Source organism: Capra hircus, chromosome 10, assembly GCF_001704415.2.
Source record: "Capra hircus breed San Clemente chromosome 10, ASM170441v1, whole genome shotgun sequence".
Classification (NCBI taxonomy): domain Eukaryota; kingdom Metazoa; phylum Chordata; class Mammalia; order Artiodactyla; family Bovidae; genus Capra; species Capra hircus.
This window is the reverse complement of record NC_030817.1, coordinates 74,214,903-74,235,825: the sequence shown is the minus strand read 5'-3', so window position 1 is coordinate 74,235,825 and position 20,923 is coordinate 74,214,903. Positions and strand designations below refer to the sequence as shown.

General features: G+C 44.2%; 1 protein-coding gene across 1 annotated transcript in view; it reads right to left on the bottom strand.

Moving 5' to 3' along the window:
- RYR3 (ryanodine receptor 3) overlaps nucleotides 1-20,923 on the bottom strand; it is a 461,863-nt gene that overhangs the window by 77,615 nt on the left and 363,325 nt on the right. The window contains exons 60-65 of the mRNA XM_018053769.1: nucleotides 20,177-20,298; nucleotides 16,764-16,813; nucleotides 16,326-16,386; nucleotides 13,693-13,931; nucleotides 12,258-12,339; nucleotides 89-219 (exon numbers count right to left, since the gene is read on the bottom strand). Coding sequence (XP_017909258.1) covers nucleotides 89-219; nucleotides 12,258-12,339; nucleotides 13,693-13,931; nucleotides 16,326-16,386; nucleotides 16,764-16,813; nucleotides 20,177-20,298 — 685 coding nt within the window. The remainder of the gene's footprint in view (nucleotides 1-88; nucleotides 220-12,257; nucleotides 12,340-13,692; nucleotides 13,932-16,325; nucleotides 16,387-16,763; nucleotides 16,814-20,176; nucleotides 20,299-20,923) is intronic.

The window sequence follows — 20,923 nt, the reverse complement described above, 5'->3', positions numbered from 1 at the left end:
GGGGGCTGCTGTCCTTGTCTTTCTGGCTTTCTCTCCCACTGCTTTCCTCTAAGTACATCAGTGATGACCTCTGATGGATGGTACTTACTAGACCTCTCCCTGGGGGTTTTGGTGTTGAAGACGGAGAGCGGGTTGTAGCGGTTAAGGGTAGGCTCCAGGAATGCCACTGGTATGGCGGCTGCCAGTGAGGCCAGGCATTCTCCAAGGGCAGGACGCTGCCTGGAAACAAAGAAGTCCATTTAGAAGGGGTGCCACCTCCGTGCTGGCCCCATGCATTGGTGGACCAGGCCTCTTTCCCAGGATGTCTCAGGCCACTTCCCCACAGATGGCTCCACTGGACATGCTGGGCCTTGAGCTCAGCTGGATTGCATGTTCTTCCCTTCCCTCTTTTTCTAGACACTAACCAATGGTTTACAATGGCCTCACTCCCTGCTACCTAGCTCTTAAATAACTAAGGTGATATATACTATGTAGTTTGTTCTCTTCCAGCATCTCTGAGAGCAAGTTCGGCTGGCATCCAGACTGAATCAGATCCTCCCGGTTCTTAAAATGTTTAAATATCTTTCATGGAATTTCTTTGTCTATTCCCTGTTATAAGCAGAGCTTGTGTTGACCAATGGGAACTGTAGACAATGGGCCCAAAACACCAACGACACACCAAATTAAAGTTCTGCCTTGCAAGATAAATGACATGTCCAAACCAAATCGCTTGATGGAGACAAAAGAGCTGTAACACCTATTACTTCTCTTTCTTCCACAAACACTTGAGTGTCCACCATGCACTAAACTTTCGTTTTTAAGTCTTTCTGTGAAAGACACAATCAATCAAAATCAAAATGCTTGGGATTCCTAGTTCAGATTTCTAGTTCTCCGGCTAAGAGGACTTACACTTACCTGCAGGATAACCAAGGCTGCAAGAGTGAGTGATGGACCACAAGCCACCAGCTGGTCAAAGCAGAGCTAGTACTGAAAGAATGCGTCCCCTCTCAGACCTGGGCTTAGCCTTGGATTTGTATTGTCTAATCCAGCAGGTTCTTTCTGCTACTGAGATGATATACAGTCATAGCGCTGGCTCACAGGGCCCCATAAGGGGGCTGACATCTGTTGCTTCCTGATGAATGGGACACCAGAGCCATCTGTTTTCCACCCATCAGTATCTTTTCCCTGCCACTGTCTGGCATTCGATCACACACAGACTACACACACCTGCCTTGTGAGTTACATATGTGATGCCAGTTTCCAAATAAGAGGAAGAATTTCTTCAAATAAATCAATAATGTGCGTCCTTTGTTAGACATGATACAAAGGTAACTAGTAGAAAAGGTACACATTAGGTCAATAATTAAGAGATGAAAAGGGATTACAGGATTCAAGCCCCTCTTGTTTGTCTTCCTCTGTGACTGATGAGCTTCAACTCATCAGTATGAATGTGGATACTGTGCATGAAGCCCACCAGGAGAAGCCATGGGGGCAGAGGATGTCAGGCTGCACATTGGGGGATATTACAGAGCCATTATGGAGAAAACTGTCAGCTAGAGGGGGCATGCTTGGAGCCAAGAGCAAACGCGTACCGCACTATGGCAGTTCTGCAGAGACAGGAAGGCATTAAGTTCTCATGGTTACCTTCAGTTCCCACCAAAACCCATGCCCAACAGCATGTACACTCTGCTATATTTAAAACGGACAATCAACAAGGACCTACTGTACAGCACAGGGAACTCTGCTCACTGAGGCGTACCAGGCTGTTATGTGGCAGCCTGGATGGGAGGGGAGTCTGGGGGAGAAGCAATACTATGTGTGTGTGTGTGTACACACACACACACACACACACACACACACACACACACACACACATATATATATATATATAAGTCCCTTTGCTGTCCACCTGAAACCACCACAACATTATTAATCTGCTATACTCCAATATAAAATAAAAAGTTAAAGAAAAGTGCTATGAAAAGGAAAAAGAAACTCATACCCAGCATCCCATTAATTGTCCTTCACTATGACAACAGCCAACTTCCCTGGTGGTTCAGACAGTAAAGCGTCTGCCTACAATGTGGGAGACCAGGTTCAATCCCTAGGTCAGGAAGATCTCCTGGAGAAGGGAATGGCAACCCTCAAACTACCACATAATGGCACTCATCTTACACACTAGTAAAGTAATGCTCAAAATTCTCCAAGCCAGGCTTCAGCAATACGGGAACCGTGAACTTCCTGATGTTCAAGCTGGTTTTAGAAAAGGCAGAGGAACCAGCGATCAAATTGCCAACATCTGCTGGATCATGGAAAAACATCTATTTCTGCTTTATTGACTATGCCAAAGCCTTTGACTGTGTGGATCACAATAAACTGTGGAAAATTCTGAAAGAGATGGGGATACCAGAACACCTGACCTGACGCTTGAGAAACCTATATGCAGGTCAGGAAGCAACAGTTAGAACTGGACATGGAACAACAGACTTGCTCCAAATAGGAAAAGGAATATGTCAAGGCTGTATATTGTCACCCTGCTTATTTAACTTATATGCGGAGTACATTATGAGAAACACTGGGCTGGAAGAAGCACAAGCTGGAATCAAGATTGCAGGGAGAAATATCAATAACCTCAGATATGCAGATGACACCACCCTTATGGCAGAAAGTGAAGAGGAACTAAAGAGCCTCTTGATAAAAGTGAAAGAGGAGAGTAAAAAAGTTGGCTTAAAGCTCAACATTCAGAAAACTAAGATCATGGCATCTGGTCCCATCATTTCATGGCAAATAGATGGGGAAACAGTGGAAACAGTGGCAGACTTCATTTTTTGGGGTCCCCAAATCACTGCGGATGGTGATTGCAGCCATGAAATTAAAAGATGCTTGCTCATTGGAAGGAAAGTTAAGACGAACCTAGATAGCATGTTCAAAAACAGAGACATTACTTTGCCAGCAAAGGTCCATTTAGTCAAGGCTATGGTTTTTCCAGTGGTCATGTATGGATGTGAGAGTTGGACTGTGAATAAAGCTGAGCGCCAAAGAATTGATGCTTTTGAACTGTGATATTGGAGAAGACTCTTAAGAGTCCCTTGGACTGCAAGGAGATGTAACCAGTCCTTTCTAAAGGAGATCAGTCCTGGGTGTCCTTTGGAAGGAATGATGCTGAAGCTGAAACTCCAGTACTTTGGCCACCTCATGCGAAGAGCTGACTCATTGGAAAAGACCCTGATGCTGGGAGGGATTGGGGGCAGGAGGAGAAGGGTATGACAGAGGATAAGATGGCTGGATGGCATCACTGACCTGATGGATATGAGTTTGAGTGAACTCCAGGAGTTGGTGATGGACAGTGAGGCCTGGCGTGCTGCAATTCATGGGGTTGCAAAGAGTCGGACACGACTGAGCAACTGAACTGAACTGATGACAACAGCCAATAATTCCAGTAGTACCAAGACACCAGACTGTCAAAACTGAAGAGTCTCTGGATAGGATAACAAGCATTTTCTAGGGGACAGGTAAGGGAGGTAGCTAGGGGAGCCACTGTTGTCTGAGAAGTAAGCCAGGTAGTAAAGAATCCACCTGCAGTGCAGGAGACCTCGGTTTGGTCCCTGGTTTGGGAAGATCCCCTGGAGAAGGGAATGGCTACCCACTCCAGTATTCTTCCCTGGAGAATTCCATGGACAGAGGAGCCTGGCAGGCTGCAATGTGACAAAATAGCATGTCTTTATGGTCTTATTATAAAGGTTAGAATCAACTTGCAACTTCATTATGCATAGCGAAAGGATACACATTTGAGTTGGGTTAGAAATGTGATCTTAACTGGTCCTGAAAAAAAAAATGCCTTGACAAGACTATCTAGGGTAGAGTCAGAATGTGTTGGGGGCTAGCCTGGGGGTCCACAGAACTGTTCTGCTTGAGATGCCAGAGGAGTCTGCTGGACCAGAGAGAGGGAAGAGGGAGAGGGTGGGTGAGTCTCGATAGAAAGCTGTGTACTCCTTGGAACTTCCATACACTCCTTAGCCAAGTTATCAAGCCTAAGACAAATGTGATCTTTTAATTACTTTAAAAGAAAACGAATACATGTGATTTTATCCCTTCTTTTCTATCTTATTCTTGAGCTCAGCTTTTAGAGGATTAGCTGACAACTGATTTGGCCTGAAGTATTTGAGCTTCCAAATCATTTTCAAATCAGCCTCCAGCAAGCAAGAATGCCCTCAGCCAGGTAAGCACTTGTTAGCTAACAGCACAGCCTTGTCCTTCTGCGAAAGATCTGATTGTTAAATCATCCCATCCAGGTCTGCTCTGGAAGGTCTATTTGGGAGCTGCATCAGTGGTGGAAGGGGCTTCCCTGCTGGCTCAGCAGGTGAAGATTCCACCTGCAAGGCAGGAGACGCGGGTTCGATCCCTCAGTTGGGATTGCCTGGAGTAGGAAATGGCAACCCATTCCAATATTCTTGCCTGGGAAATCCCATGACAGGGGAGCCTGGCAGCATCGCAGAGTCAGACACGACTGAGCCCATGGCACGTTAGTGGTGGAGGAAGGGAGGGGGCGGGGCTGGGGAGACGGCAGAGCCCAAGGGTCTTCCAGGGAGCTCTGCAAGGCTGCGTCATCTCTGAACAGGCCCTGGACAGTCCTGTTCTCCATCTCTCCTCCTCAACACCTCTTCTCCTCCCACTCCTTTGCTTCTTTCTAAGCTCATGGTGGTGGTGGAAAGGCCAACCCTCAGGACAGCTGATTGGAGTGAGGGCCTCTGCACATTGAATATGAAGAGCCACATGTCTTCATGTGACAAGGGGTGATATCAAATCTGAGAGCAAATTTTTAATTGGGGCAGGGAGAGGAATCCAGGATACAGCTGGTCCTGGGCTGTCTTGGTACTAAATTTACCCATTCGGTTCAGCTCAGTTGCTCAGTCATGTCTGACTCTTGCAACCCCATGGACTGCAGCGTGCCAGGCTTCCCTGTCCATCACCAACTTCCAGAGCTTGCTCAAAGTCATGTCCATTGAGTCAGTAATGCCATCCAACCATCCCATCCTCTGCCATCCCCTTCTCCTCCTGCCCTCAATCTTTCCCAGCATCAGGGTCTTTTCCAAGGAGTCAGTTCTTCACATCAGGTGGCCAAAGTATTGGAACTTCGGCTTCAGCGTCAGTCCTTCCAGTGAACATTCAGGAGTGATTTCCTTTAGGATTAACTGGTTTGCTCTCCTTGTAGCCCAAGGAACTCTTTACTTTAATTGATCCATACTACTTCTCTTGTCTTTCACTCACCAAAATTGAAGTTATGATCTCCCCAAAGTGGATTTCTAGAGTTAGTCTGATGAAAGGCAATCGTTGGGGGGCAATGGACGGTTCTCTGGTGTTACGCTGACTCCCTGACGTGAGGGAGAGGGACAAGCACGCTATTTAGTTACTGACAAACTGAGTCTCTGCCAGCTCACCACAGGCATTTTCTAGTCTGGAGCACACAACGATGCTAATAAGCTGGAGAGGGAAATAACAGTGCTGGCCTCACTGACAAAAGCTTTTTCTGTAAAAGCCCAGAAGTCTGCCAGTTAATGCTCCTGGCTGTGAAATACCAGAGAGATGACCTTCGCCTCCAGGTCCAAGACCAACTGAGCTAGCCAAAGGTGAGGTGAGGTGAAGTTGCTCAGTTGTGTCTGACTCTTTGCGACCCCGTGGACTGTAACCTACTAGGCTTCTCCGTCCATGGGATTCTCCAGGCAAGAATACTGGAGTGGATTGCCATTTCCTTCTCCAGGGGATCTTCCCGACCCAGGGATCGAACCTGGGTCTCCCGCACTGGAGGCAGACGCTTTAACCTCTGAGCCACCAGGGAAGCCTAAACTTGCTGCTAAAATACTGGCGGTGATTAGCACCTCCCAGGGGGCACTGTGGGTGTGGACCAAGCAGAGAGCAAGGGCTACAGAAACAGCTCCCTAGCAACCAAAGGGCATACTGGAAGAGTTTACCCCTCGATAGAGAAACACCCTCTCCCTGCAAGCCCCCTCAGTTATTACTGTTAAAAACAGTACTTTTCATATAACAGTACTTGGTCAATGCTGACAGACTGAAGAGACTTCAGTTGTTTTTTTTTTTTTCATTAAATTGAAGTATGGCTCAGATGGTAAAGAATCTGCCTGCAATGCAGGAGACCTGGGTTCGATCCCTGGGTTGGGAAGATTCCCTGTAGAAGGGAATGGCTACACTCCAGCATTCTAGCCTGGAGAATTCCATGGACAGAGGAGCCTGGCAGGCTACAGTCCATGGGGTCACAAACAGCTGGACACGACTGAGCGACTTTCACTTTCACAGTTGATTTACAATGCAAAGTGATCTTGTGTGTGTGTGTGTATTCTTTCCCATTATAAGTTATTACAAGATACTGAATATATTAATAGTTCCCTGTGCTATACAGTAGGTCCTTGCTTACCTATGTTATACATAGTAGTGTGTATCTTTTAATCCCAAATTCCTAATTTATCCCTCCCTCTCCTCATTCCCTTTTGGTTCAATTTGTATTTCAGGTTTTGTTAATTCCTAAGTCAGTCTCTCAACTTTTTTTCCATGGATTGGGACCTGCTTCTCAACAGTCTATCATCAGGGATATAGGCCGAGACAAAGTCATTCTAGTAATAATAATTAGGCCTGCACATATCTGGTGCTTTGCAATTTTGAAAGTTCCTTTGTGTAAATTCCAGAGGATGCAAAAGAGAGGAAGCAACAGGTAGCAAAGGGGCAGAAAGTGGAGGCATGGCAAGGTTCTAGACAGCAATACCAGTGATCTCCGCAGTTTGGGGAGAGCAATGTTTGATCAGGAAAGAACTGGTCAAAACAGGCAGAGCAGGAAGGCAGATATAAATATATCTAAAGTGTGAAGGCAAAAACAAAGTTTTAATTTGAAATAAAATGGAGATTCAATGCTTAATGTGGTCAATTACCAAACTTAGTCTTCTTGATCCATCCCCATCAAATGCTCTATCATTTCATCAAAGTAGGGACTTGCCTGGTGGTCCAGTGGTTAAGAATCCACCTGCCAAAGCAGGAGACACAGGTTCGATCCCTGGTCCAGGAACTAAGATACCACATGCCTTGGGGCACCGAAGCCCATGTGCCACAACTACTGAGCCTGCACTCTAGAGTCCTTGTTCAATAAGAGAAGCCACTTTAGTGAGAGGCCCACATATGGCAACTGGAGAGGAACCCCCCCTACTCACTGCAACTAGAGACAGTCTGCATGCAGCGAAGAAGACCCAATGCAACCAAATGAATAAACATAATAAAATCAAAGTATATTCAGGTTAAAGAATTTCAAGCATTCTTCATGCTTAAATACACATGGTAAAAGCCTTCATCCTACTCTGAAATGTTGTATCTGAAAATTTACCTGCTGGTGACTGTCTCAGTCTAGCCTCAATTAGAAAATATTCCCCCCAAAAGGTCTCTAATCTGTTTCAATGACTTTTTTCCTCCTCACAGTCAACCCTCTCATGGAGGTGTCTGGAATCTTTTCTATTGACCATGCATTCACGCTATAGTTGGAAACCAAATATTGAGTGGTTCCTTTGCAACCCTATAAGACATTTGCTAGCCAAGAAACTTCAGTAAAACATGGCAGAGAAACGGTAATGGTAGGTTTCACTGTATTTTCTCCCCTCTAAAACCCACAAGAGCTGGGGGAAATTGAGGAGAAATTTAGACCTACGCTGAAATTAGAAAATGTGTGATAACTTCACACTGAAAAATACAGAAACCAAATCAAAACAGTTTTAGAAAAGAGCAATTAGCTAAAAGTTACTACAGAGAAAATGAGGCAGGAAGGTTAAGGAAAAAGTCAATAGACACAAAGAATTTCCCTCCTTGAACAACAGCAGGGACCAAAAACCTCAGCAACAATATAATAAAATTGAAGATTCATTAAATAAAGTAAGATCTAATTCTGGAACCTGAGAGGGGGGGTATTAAGTTCTGAGAAGAAGTCCAGGGGTTGATAGGGAAAGGACAACTCTGGGACATGGTACAGGGAAGTGACAGAGCTTCAAGACAAAGAAAGAACCCAGTGAGCAGCAGCAAAGTCATGTGTGCAGGGAACAAATCGCCAGGTCCCGGGAATACACACTGTCAGACCACAGAGAAGCAAAGTCTGCACGCTTCTGAGGGAGGCAAATTATGGCCCAAGGATTTTATACCATGCAAACTGTCCACATATAAAGTCGACGGATGATATTACAAAATATGCCAACTCTCAAGAGTAAGCGCTCTTACAGAAACAGCAACATAATATGAATCTGGCCACCCAAGAGGTAAACCAAAATAAAAGTTTTAGAATGGGCTAATCACAGTTGAGAAAGATTGGCTACACACTGCGTCGTTCAAATACAAACCAAAGCAAACAGCTCAAGGAATATTAGTCCTAAAATATTCCAGGGTGAAGTGTGTGTGTTATAAGGAGTCACACAGCAAAAAATGAAAGGCAGAAAGGGTTCAGTTCAGTTCAGTCGCTCAGTCGTGTCTGACTCTTTGCAACCCCATGAATCGCAGCACGCCAGGCCTCCCTGTCCATCACCAACTCCCGGAGTTCACTCAGACTCACGTCCATCGAGTCAGTGATGCCATCCAGCCATCTCATCCTCTGTCGTCCTCTTCTCCTCCTGCCCCCAATCCCTCCCAGCATCAGAGTCTTTTCCAATGAGTCAACTCTTCGCATGAGGTGGCAAAAGTACTGGAGTTTCAGCTTCAGCATCATTCCTTCCAAAGAAATCCCAGGGCTGATCTCCTTCAGAATGGACTGGTTGGATCTCCTTGCAGTCCAAGGGACTCTCAAGAGTCTTCTCCAACACCACAGTTCAAAAGCATCAATTCTTCGGCGCTCAGCTTTCTTCACAGTCCAACTCTCACATCCATACATGACTACAGGAAAAACCATAGCCTTGACTAGACGGACCTTAGTCGGCAAAGTAATGTCTCTGCTTTTGACTAGGCTATCTAGGTTGGTCATAACTTTTCTTTCAAGGAGTAAGCGTCTTTTATTTTCATGGCTGCAGTCACCATCTGCAGTGATTTTGGAGCCCAGAAAAATAAAGTCTGACACTGTTTCCACTGTTTCCCCACCTATTTCCCATGAAATGATGGGACCAGATGCCATGATCTTCGTTTTCTGAATGTTGAGCTTTAAGCCAACTTTTTCACTCTTCTGTTTCACTTTCATCAAGAGGCTCTTTAGTTCCTCTTCACTTTCTGCCATAAGGGTGTTGCCATCTGCATATCTGAGGTTATTGATATTTCTCCCGGCAATCTTGATTCCAGCTTGTGCTTCTTCCAGCCCAGCGTTTCTCATGATGTACTCCGCATATAAGTTAAGTAAGCACGGTGACAATATACAGCCTTGACGTACTCCTTTTCCTATTTGGAACCAGTCTGTTGTTCCATGTCCAGTTCTAACTGTTGCTTCCTGACCTGCATATACGTTTCTCAAGAGTCAGGTCAGGTGGTCTGGTATTCCCATCTCTTTCAGAATTTTCCACAGTTTATTGTGATCCACACAGTCAAAGGCTTTGGCATAGTCAATAAAGTAGAAATAGATGTTTTTCTGGAACTCTCTTGCTTTTTCAATGATCCAGCGGATGTTGGCAATTTGATCTCTGGTTCCTCTGCCTTTTCTAAAACCAGCTTGAACATCAGGAAGTTCACGGTTCCCGTATTGCTGAAGCCTGGCTTGGAGAATTTTGAGCATTACTTTACTAGCGTGTGAGATGAGTGCAATTGTTTGGTAGTTTGAGCATTCTTTGGCATTGCCTTTCTTTGAAAGGGTAGGAAGTGCCAGAAATGCAAATGTACTAAACTTGGTAATCTTTTTAAAAGTAGAGAATTAATAATTATTTTAATTAATGATAAATTAAAAATATATGAGTTGTATGTTAAAGAAATTCAGTTTTTAGCTTCATCCAACAAGACAAAGTTATAAAGCAATATTATGATCCTAACATGTGTAAAGGTAGGCTACAGTCCCTGGGGTCGCTAGGAGTCGGACACGACTGAGCGACTTCACTTTCACTTTTCACTTTCATGCCTTGGAGAAGGAAATGGCAACCCACTCCAGTGTTCTTGCCTGGAGAATCCCAGGGATGGGGGAGCCTGGTGGGCTGCCATCTATGGGGTCGCACAGAGTCGGACACGACTGAAGCGACTTAGCAGCAGCAACAGCAACATGTGTAAAAATGTACACATGTAGAAAATGTCTAGAATGGTATATACAAACTGTTACTAGGTGGGGTGATCTGGGGTGAAGAAAGTGGCAGGCTTTTAACTTTACATAGGTCTGTACTGTTTGATTTATTTTTTAAAATAAGTATGTCTTACTTTCACAATACAATAGAAAATAAATAAAAGTCACTAATGGTGGCAGCATCACAACTTGAGGATTTTAAATCTTTATATCCTAGTTGCTTCATTAACTAACAGACAGACAATAGGGGCAGACTTGATCTAGGTGCTTCTTCAAGTCTGGCTTTCTGCCTGTATGGAATATAAAACACAGGCACCGATATTCCCAGCGCTATGAGTATATGAATAAAGTATAAAACGTCATATGAAGAATAGTCTCTTTTCTGGTCTGACATTTCAGAGTTGACCTTTCTTTGACTTTTGTTTTTTTTTAAACAAAAGAGAGTAATGCATAAGGTTTTCAAAAAATTGTACCAAAAAAACACATATACATACAGACGCATGTACATACATACAAGGATCTCCCCAGGGGGCACTAGTGGTACAGAACCTGCCTGCCATTGCAGGAGACATAAGAGACGGAAGTTCAATCCCTGTGTTGGGAATATCCCCTGGAGGAGGGCATGGCAATCCACTCCAGTATTCTTGCCTGGATCCTAGGGACAGAGGAGCCTGGTAGGTTATAGTCCATGGGGTAGGAAAGAGTCGGACACTACCGAAGTTAAGTTAGCATACACGTACATACATATAAACCAAGAGAATAAGAAAAGATGTTGAGAAAATATTCACAAATGCTCAATGAAAGTAAAGACACCTTCCCTAAGTGAAATTCTGTATTAAATATTAAAAATTTTAATTCTCTTGATTTGGTATAAAATATGTGTATAACTTTTGTCTGCCCAGTTTCTATTAAAGGATAAGACTATTTATATTTCATATAAAACAATAAGGAAAGCTATGTAACTCTAAGGAATTAAACTCATAATCAAAATAAATTAGCTGTTAGTTCTTCAATTAATTTCTTGAACTCTAGAAGCTATTTAACAGTTGCAATTATGAAGACATAGACATTTCTTCAACATGCTTTTGTTATTAGCACATGATTTCAAGTCATCAGATCCTAAGTTCTTCAAGGAGCTAAAGTCCTTTTTCGCTTTATTGAGAAACTGCAATTAGAATTTATGTAAGTTTAGATATGAAACAGGGATTTATCGCTGGTTTGTTTGATAAAGGATCATAAATTGAGGAGGTCTACAGATCATGGGTATCAACAGGATGTTTAGATTAAGCAATTTTAAGCACAGATCAAATTCTTTCCAGTTTCCTTATTTGAAAAGGCAAAAAAGGAAAAAAAAATCTTCCAAGGATAAGTCTAAATCTAGAGTTTGGCTAACACTGTGTTTATCCTTCTGATCTTCTCCATGGATTTAAACAGAATCACACAACACATGACATTTGATTCTGAAAAGCAAGGGGTGGCCTAAGGCCTCCATTGCTCCCGGCAGATTAGAGAGCAGAGTGGGAACTCAAACACCTTGGAAAGTCAGCCTGTTCAGATTCAAGACCACCGAGTAGCTGTTTCCAAAGTGTGGACTTTTAAAAAATTATAGTTAATTTGACAGCCAAGAATGGTAAAGGTCCAGGGCCGTATCACATAGAAACTCATTAAACACTAAAGCAACTGCCTCACGTCCCTTGAGCTTCTCAGCAAGCTTTAACCACAGGAACTCTGGAAGCTCTCTGAAAGCTGTGATTATAAAGAAAGAGATGTTTCTTCAACATTTTTTGGCCACCAGCACATGATTTAGTTTGGCTAGATTGCTCCTCCAGCCACATAACATTCTCCAGCTATCTCCATGGAAGTCATACATCTTAGAAGCCTCATTAACACTCCTAAATACTGCCATAAACATTTCATAAGCGAGGCTCAAAATCACTAGGCCATTTCAGTGAGCATTTTGCTTCTGCTGGATTGGAAAGATGCTACTGTTAAGTGTTTAAAGACTTCAGTGACACATTCAGCCCGAACGTGTTAGCCTCTTTTGTTCACTCATTACCTTTCAACATAGATGTTCTTTCCTGTCCCGAGGGAGTAGAGGCTGCACAGTATATGGTAGCACGAAAGCTGAACATCACCCACTGAAAAGAACAAACAAGAACTGTCATTCTTGTGCATCAACCCCAGAGGTCCACCTCCTGCACACAGCAAGGGTCTGCAAACAGAAAACTCGTTGGCTTCACTCAAGAGCCAAAGACCTCTCTTTCTGTTATAGAGCCCCTCGCTTTTCAAATGCCAGTTGCTGAGCTGGAAGAGAAAACACCAAAAGGAAAACACCCACCATTGTGCCATCCCAGGTCCTTTGTGGAACCCTGGATACAGATCACACAGCTCAGGGAAAGGAATCATTTGACCAGTGAATCCTTCCAAGTGGGTATTTTTTTTTCCCCTCCAATAGAGGGAGGCACTGCAGTCAAATTTTATCCAGAGCACTATTTCCTTTTTTTGAAAGGAAGAATGAAAGGAATCTGACGCTTGAGGGAGCTTTTTGTTCCTTTTCCAGGGAGATGTGTACAATGTCCCTACTTCTCACAAGACAGAGCAAAATACCTCATGTCCACCTGTCCCAGCTTCTCTGATAGATGTTTTGCAAAAGGTAATTCAATTGTATTATGATTTTGCCATGTTTCTCAAGGGAAGAGCATCTTTCACTTAGGCACTCAGAATTTAATGGGCAGGCTACGTGCCTCTATTAATGTGTGGAACTCACAGTAAAGCTGGAACTAATTTAACACAAAGAACTAGTTTAATTTCTTATTTTTCAACAAGAAAGTGTGTTGTTTCCACGACACAGAATAATGAGTTTGGATGTTCCCCTACTTCTCCCCCTAACCCCAAGGAAATAACTGATTTTCACTACTGAGGGCTATGGAAGACACAGCCTTAGCTATTGGCCATTGGTTAAACTAATTCAACCATGCACCACCATTTACAGTGTGAAATTGAAGCTTGGTGGCAGAATAAGAGGGCTGAACATGGTACTAAACACAAAGTAAAACCAACCACCTATGGTCTTTCTTCTGGTGGCTCAGACACTGGGATGTTAGCAGTTTTCCTTTGCTCCTGATATACAGTGAATAAATTAAAGCTTCTTAATAGGAAAATTGGTGTCTGGGAGCAAACCTGTATCTCGACAGATTTCACAGATAACCTTTTCAAATTAAGAGAGCACACAATGGCTGAGAGTGAAACCAGTGGGTGGAAGACTCTGGTCCTGAGTACAGTGGGAAAAGGTGAAGTATTTATAAACTGATATTTGGGGATCTCGTCTCCTCCAAGAGTCTACTCCTTTTTTTTTAAATTAGGAAGGAAAAAGTGTGGAATGGTTGTCTCTACTCTGCCCTGAAGGTCAGCCTAAGGGAATAAACCACACACTTCCTAAGGATCTGCAGCTGGGTACACATGAGTCCATGACTGATGGCAGGTCAACTCACAGAGTAAGTCCATCCCGAACTGATGCTGAGCCACGTGCTCAAAGATGGATGTCAAGATGGGGAGCAGAGCCACCGTGGTGTAGTTAATATTTTGAGAGACACCTTTGATCTGCGTTCTGGAATGGGTAAACTTGCCGAGCTTCAGGTTTTCCAAAGTCTTCTCTAAGTCTTCCGCTGCATTTTCAAAGAACGCCCGTAATCCAGCTTTCACCAGCTCTGAGCCTGACTTCATGACCGTCCTGTAAGCAAACAATGTTCAAAACCAGAAGCATAACCCGAACCTTTAGCCAACTCCCTTCTTGAGTCTGGGAACTTTCAGTGCAACTGGGCAGACATTTGACACCCCTGTCACTGCAGTAATTATTAGCATCCAAAAAGAAACTAGGATCACAGAATCCTGAAGCATGGGCCAGCAACTGGAAGGCAGGCTTGATCTGAGGGTATGACTGCTCAACTCCTGGGACTCCCACATGGCACGGTGGTGAAGAATCCACCTGCCAATGCAGGAGATGCAAGAGAGGCAGGGTCAGTCCCTGTGCTGGGAAGATCCTCTGGAAGAGGAAATGGCAACCCACTATAGTATTCTTGCCTAGAAAATCCTATGGACATAGGAGCCCGGCGGGCTACAGTCCACAGGGTCACAAAGAGCTGGAAGTGACTGAGTGCACACACATATACTGGTAGTACTGCTCTGGGTTGCTGTCTACACTTTACATTGACACACTGCTCAATTCTTAGAGAATGGACAGGACGACCTAGAGAGAAACTGATATTGGTCACCTGCTATCTATATAATATTGCAGCTGGCTACATTCTTCTGGAAATAGCTAATTAAAAGGATAGAGAGAGAACTTTTCCTCAGCTCCCCATGGGCTCAGCAACTTTTATAAGAATTAGTTAGAAATCCTAGCTCTCCTGTGATGCAAGACCTCTTAGAAAAAGAGGACAAAGAATTAAATTAACTGAAGCTTAGGTTTCTATCACTTTGCAGGGATGTTCCAGCTTGGAGAAGGGGAGGGAAGAAGGGTTACCCACTTTTAAAACAGCTTACTCAGACCACTGAAAAAACCATGTGGGAATGGAGATTAGCTATGGGTATCTGGGGCTTTCCCTCAAAACTATCTTATAAAACTCAGAACTGGAACAAAGCCTATCAGTTATCTTTTATTTTCCGTATTTCTACATCTTATTCACAAGATTATGACAGGCTTGCTACAAGGCCAGATGCTTTTTATCTACAGCATTTTCACAATTATCATCCAGCCAATCAGAAACATAAAAGCAAGGAAATAAAGTCAGTGAGGCTTGTTCCTATTCTGTAAGTATTTATAAACCATCTTCCTCAGATTTTCTCAGGAATGACTATGAAACACACTGACTTGGGTTCTGTTTAGTTTTGCAGGAAGAAAACCCACTCTTAAGGCATTTTGCAAATTTTGGGAATAAAGATTCCTCATCCCAACTGCACCCCTGGAATGCTTTGGTCTGATCCTGCAAATTTTGTGCTGTTAGTACCTCTGGGCCTCCGAGGCGGTGCACTGGTAAATAACCCGTCTGCCAGTGCTGGAGATGCAAGAGATGTGGGTTCGGTTGGGAAGATTCCCTGAAGTAGGAACAGGCAACCCGCTCTACTATTCTTGCCTGAGAAATCCCACGGACAGAGCAGCCCGGCAGGCTACGGTCCATGGGGTCACAAAGAGTTGGACACAACTGAACATGAACAAGCGTGTTAAGAGGTTTAGTACCTCCACAACGTGTTTCTCTCCGAAAACCTGAAAATCCCCTCTAAGTGCTCTTAACTATTTTTTAAAGCCATTTGTAGTTTATAGAGGTTTTCATCATCTGGCCGCTCTTTTAGGTTGTTGCCTCTCTTCTGCCTTGGGTTTTGGGAAGCATGTTCTCCCGACTTTGCGAAGAGTCCTACTTAACGCGTCTGTTAAGGAAAGCTCGCTCCAGTTCTTTGCACTGCCTCCCTTTTTATCTCATCAAATACTTTATACTATCATAATATATGTACACACACACACACACATATATCTGATGTTATATACATAATGTTATCCATAACATCTTATTAAAAAAACTCAAACGTTTTGGCCACTCCAGTACATGAAAGGACAGAAGACTTCCTTTCTTGTTCAGCCGTCTTTCCTACAGACCCTTAGGCCACCCTCGGGCTGGAATCTATCTTTGTCTTTGATCTTTCGGTAATCACGTCCCGTCCTGGGCCATTTTGAACTCAGAGTGCTGTGAGTCCCTATCCCAGGATCCTTACGGCCTCACCACCCATCAGATAGCTTTTACTATTTTTGTGGAGAATTAGGTACTAAGTGGTATTTTGCCACGTTGTCTGTTTTATCTTCTGAAAGATGAACTTCTCAGTCAGAGAAGACAAGAATTGATCAAATGCTCAGCTTTCAGCATTCAGTATCTGCCACAACAGTGGCTCTCCATCCTGAGCTGAGAAACAGTGTGCTGGTATCAGGGCGATTTCCACCTTTTCCCTGTCTTCCCTTCCCTCCCTGGCTCCTGCAGAGCGGTGGCCCATCTCCTCCTCCATCCAATAATAAGTGAGGAGAAAGAGTCAGAGGGGGAGTCCTGAGAAAATGCTGGAAAATGCCGGGCACACTTACCTTGTGTCAAGTGTCTGAGCTAAGATGTGAAGACAGCTCACCATTGTTGTCGAATCGCTCCCTAAAACCAAACATATCACCTGTTACTCCCCAAGCCATTCAGCCTGTCATTTAAACCCAATCTTCTCAATAAGCACAAACCACAGCCCAGCATAATTGACCACCAATACGCAAAGTGCCAGGGCTCTGTTTGGGGCCAAGGCATTTATCTCTGGCTTGACACATGGCTTTGTGATGGATGTTAGAAGCAAAGCTTAAAACATTCATTGGCGTGGAAAATCTAAGCTGTTTGAGGGGTGCAGAGGTCATTTATCATGCTTCAGCCCTATTTCCTATGGCAAATTTAGGTGACACCTTAGTCCTAAGCCTCAGGTTGTCTGTGGGACACGAGTTCAGGGTAATCACAGGACATGCAGCCTTTAGCAATACCTCTCTTACCGAAGAGGGAAATCCTGTGTCGAACCAGAGCAGCAAGTTTGCAGAACAGGCTGAAGCAGAAAAAAATGTAAGTGGGAAAAGGACAGAGATTCAAGACAGACCCGTTTAACCCTCATCCCTCAGCCCCCAAACGGCAAAACAAAGTGCACAGAATGTCCCCCCGCCAAGGAAGATGGACTGTGTTTCCCTCAAAGGGTCCTCTGGACCACACTAGGAAAACATGCGGTTCCCCCTGTTTCATTGGAGAATCATGAAAGGTACCTTGCAGGCATCTACAATGTTACAGAAAACAATCCTTCTGCAATAGCTACAATATTTTTGCAATGAGACAGCTGTTGCAAACCATCTCCTGTTATAGAGTACTAAAAACATTCATTTGGATAACATCCACATTTGGATAAATGAGGATTCTGGAAGGAGTTTTCCACTGTTGCAATGGCTTGCAAGCCATTTTTATTGTCTTCACTGAGTGAGGCCTTAGCTGGGAGGTGGGCAAGATGGCGGGATTAGAATAAAGATTCAGGTATGGGCAATACTGTATTGCACCAGAAACATTTCAAGGAATGGCTTCTCTCTGTCATCTCCACTAGCCTATAGGCTTAACTGCTGTCTGATCCATGTCTTTGAAGCTAGGAAATCCCACCTGCCATGCTTTCGTGTTTTTTGACCCTATTCCATGCTTTTACCCATATTTTCTACTATGGAACCTGCTGGCGTCCAGTTGTGTCTTACTCTTTTACTTTTCACAGTGCCTAATAGATTGGAAAAGACTCTGACACTGGGAGGGATTGGGAGCAGTAGGAGAAGGGGACGACCGAGGATGGGATGGCTGGATGGCATCACGGACTCGATGGACATGAGTCTGAGTGAACTCCGGGAGATGGTGATGGACAGGGAGGCCTGGCGTGCTGCGATTCACGGGGTTGCAAAGAGTCGGACACGACTGAGCTACTGAACTGAACTGAACTGAATAGAGTGCCTTGTGCAGTCAGCAAAGAGCCCATAGGTGCTTCTGAACACTATCCTGATGGCTCCCCTTCTAGAGCACTATGGCCATCATTTGACCTGTGTTCCTGGAGGAGACTACTGAGAATGCTGACATTATTTGACATTGGCACATCTAGACAAGAACTTAGCAACCCTTTCAGAGAGCAGCCCTTCCTGAGGAACAGGAAGAGGGAACGTAGAATAAAATCACTCAGCACAGGCTGTGGGATTCTCAGATGAGATCCAGTTGAAGTCCTTCCCATGGTCTTAGAACTCATGCTCTAACACAGGGCAGAAGTCTTTGTGGGAAAGTCAAATGAAGAAGAAATCCATCTAAGTGTTGGTGGGGATGAAAACTTATTCACTTCTAAACGGTTCTCAGTGAATGCCCTGAGCCTTTCTGGGCTGTCTGTTGGAAACCAGAGCCAAAGTCTCTCCTGGTTAGTCATTTATTTTTGCAGTGGAAATAAGTTGGAAACCCTGGCCTCAAGCTTAGGAGAGCTCAGAATAAGTTAATAGAAACTTGGCAGGCAGCAAGTGTCAAATTAAATATGGACTGGGGCCTTTTCTCTCTTCCAAGGGTGGTTTTTTTTTTTTTTTCTGGAGTTATGTATCTGATGAAAACTCATGGAGTTGGCAGGGATCCTGGAGGAATATGAGTCCTGTGTGTCTGCCAGGACTAGCTGGCTGTCATGATGAAGCCACCTCACTCCTCTGTGCTTTAGCTTTCTCATCTGTAGGCAGAGACTCATCACATGACCCTCTTAGTCTGCAGAATTAGGGGCTGATAAACTCAGTTATTTCTGGCAAAATGCTTCCATGTGGACCTACTTTGTGCAAACATTTTTTAGAGCTAAAGCAGATCCTTGGGTTGTTTGATTCTGATACAAATGTGGCTCCCTTTGCTGTCAGAAGGGCTCTCAGGCATGCCAAGGCCAGGGCCTGAAATTTCCAAAGGCCCTTTCTTTGGGGTCACCTTTGGGGCCCACCATTTAAGTAGAAGCACTGTTCTTTGCCAAGAGTTATGAGGTCCAGCATCCCCAGGCACCTCAGTCTCCTCTCAGAGTTAGAAGGTGATGGAGAGGTCCCTGGGGAGAGACTCTGGAAAGCACTGACACATGGCATCAGATGCAGGAGAGGCGGGGCACAGGTGAAGGCTGGGGACCAGAGGGGCCTGAGAGTGGGAGTGTGTTCAGGGCCAAGATGACCACAGCTGTGGGAGGGTGGCAGGCATGCTGATGGATCTGAAAGCTATTTGCAAGGCTGATCAGCTCCAGGTTGTATTCCAGCCATGACAAATGGTGCCTGGCTGAACAAATGTTACATTTCCATGAATCTAAGAAAAATAGATGAAGAGAACAGACACACCTGCCCTCTGTTGGCTTATCTGAATATATCACTTGGCACCTCATTTTCCTTCTTACAAAATACACTAGTGCATCGTGGAAATATCTACGAAATGTTAGGTCAGTAACTGGTTGTAAGTGCATCTCATTTTGACAGCATGGGCTTCTCCCTGTTTAACAAATATCAGTAAATGAAGAAAATGCTCCTCGATCTGGAGGGGTGGGCTTTCATTCTTGCTCTCACTTATTATCTGGGGTCACTTTAGGCACTGGAAGGAACCTGCTCAAACCTCAGTTTCCTCATCTGCAAATGGAGATCATAATACCTGGGTGGTTCTTAGAAATTAAAGCACTGTGGTGTTTCACAATGATCCTTCCACAGGTGGGCAATTATTTGTGCATATCCTTAACTCTCTGCTCTTTAGAAATCTAACCCATCCTTTTGTTCCTCATAAATCATAAACCTGAGGCATGGTGGCATCCACCTCAAAGCCTGATCATGAATCACCCTGCCTTGTTCTCAGTTCTGCTGAGACACCCCCATGTTTCACCCAGTGGAACGAGAAGGCAAGCTGACACTTTTGATTAAAATTTGTTTCCTGTTAGAAATTTAAATTGAATTATGCCAGCCTAGATTTCAAATCTCAGATCATCCATACCAAGATTTGTAAAATCTGATTCCTTAAAAGCAATTTAATCTTTAAAAACCTGATAAGAATGGGATTGAAAGCAGTGTTAATCTGTTTCTTCTCAATGTTGTGTGTTTGCTTTTCCCAAGCTTCAGAATTACCTTCACCTTTTTCTAAATATATTTCAGGATGGAAGCTGACCTGAGTATATAAATCCAGCCCCTAATCCTACTGATACGCACAAACAGCACACTTCTCTTGGTTGCCAAAATAATACACAGGTAAGTGTGAATAAAGTCACTTTCAGAAAAAAGATGATAACGAAAACCTCTGAGCTGCCAGTTGTCAGGCCACAGCTCATTTCTCCATAAGATTCACCATTTAAGCTCCAGGAATCTGGGGTTTCATGGAAATCACATCAGCACCATGCCCTTCTCTCCTGTAGACTCACCTGGCCACCATTTCTTTCTCCTTATGGGAGGCATACCCGCTGCTGCTAAGGGGCTTCAGAGGGGAGGACAGGAAGTAGAGGCGATGATTGGTGAAGTACTGGTCAACCAGTGGGAGGAGAACCTGCAAGATCCACCAGAGATGAACTGAAAGATCTGCTAGAGATAAACGTCTAGGAAGCTGGCAAAAGTCCTTCCTCTGGTTCCTTTGAACAAGTTCCTTCTCAGTGAGCAAAAAGCCTCTGAACACTGGTTCTGGAATTTCCAGGAAACCCTATCCTGTGGATCTCAGTTTCCAACACATTTTCTTTTCCTATTCCTGTAACCAAAGGCCTTGGGTACATGTGAAGGGATAGAGCAAGATACTAAGCACCCAAAGAAGTGCACAGGGGTTCCCGAGTCAACACTTTCAGAGTTGTCCTGTACTTAGCCAGCACTCAGATGTGGCTTCTTGGGTATGGCATTCAACAGTATACTTGAGGATGGGCTAGCACCACTAGACTGGAGCATCCTGGCTCTGCTTCTCAGGTTATGTGGCTGAGACAGCTCACTGGCCTCCATGTTCACTCTCCCCTTCTTTCTCGTAGCTGTACAAACCCCTGTAATTTAGCTGGGAATGGGGCCACCTGCTAGAAGATGCATTACCTGCCTCCCTTGCAGCTAGCTGAGGCTAAAATGATTATGTTCTAGCCACTGGGATAGAACTTTAATAAAACAGCAGCTTTCCTTCCCTTTTCCTTTCCCCCTTT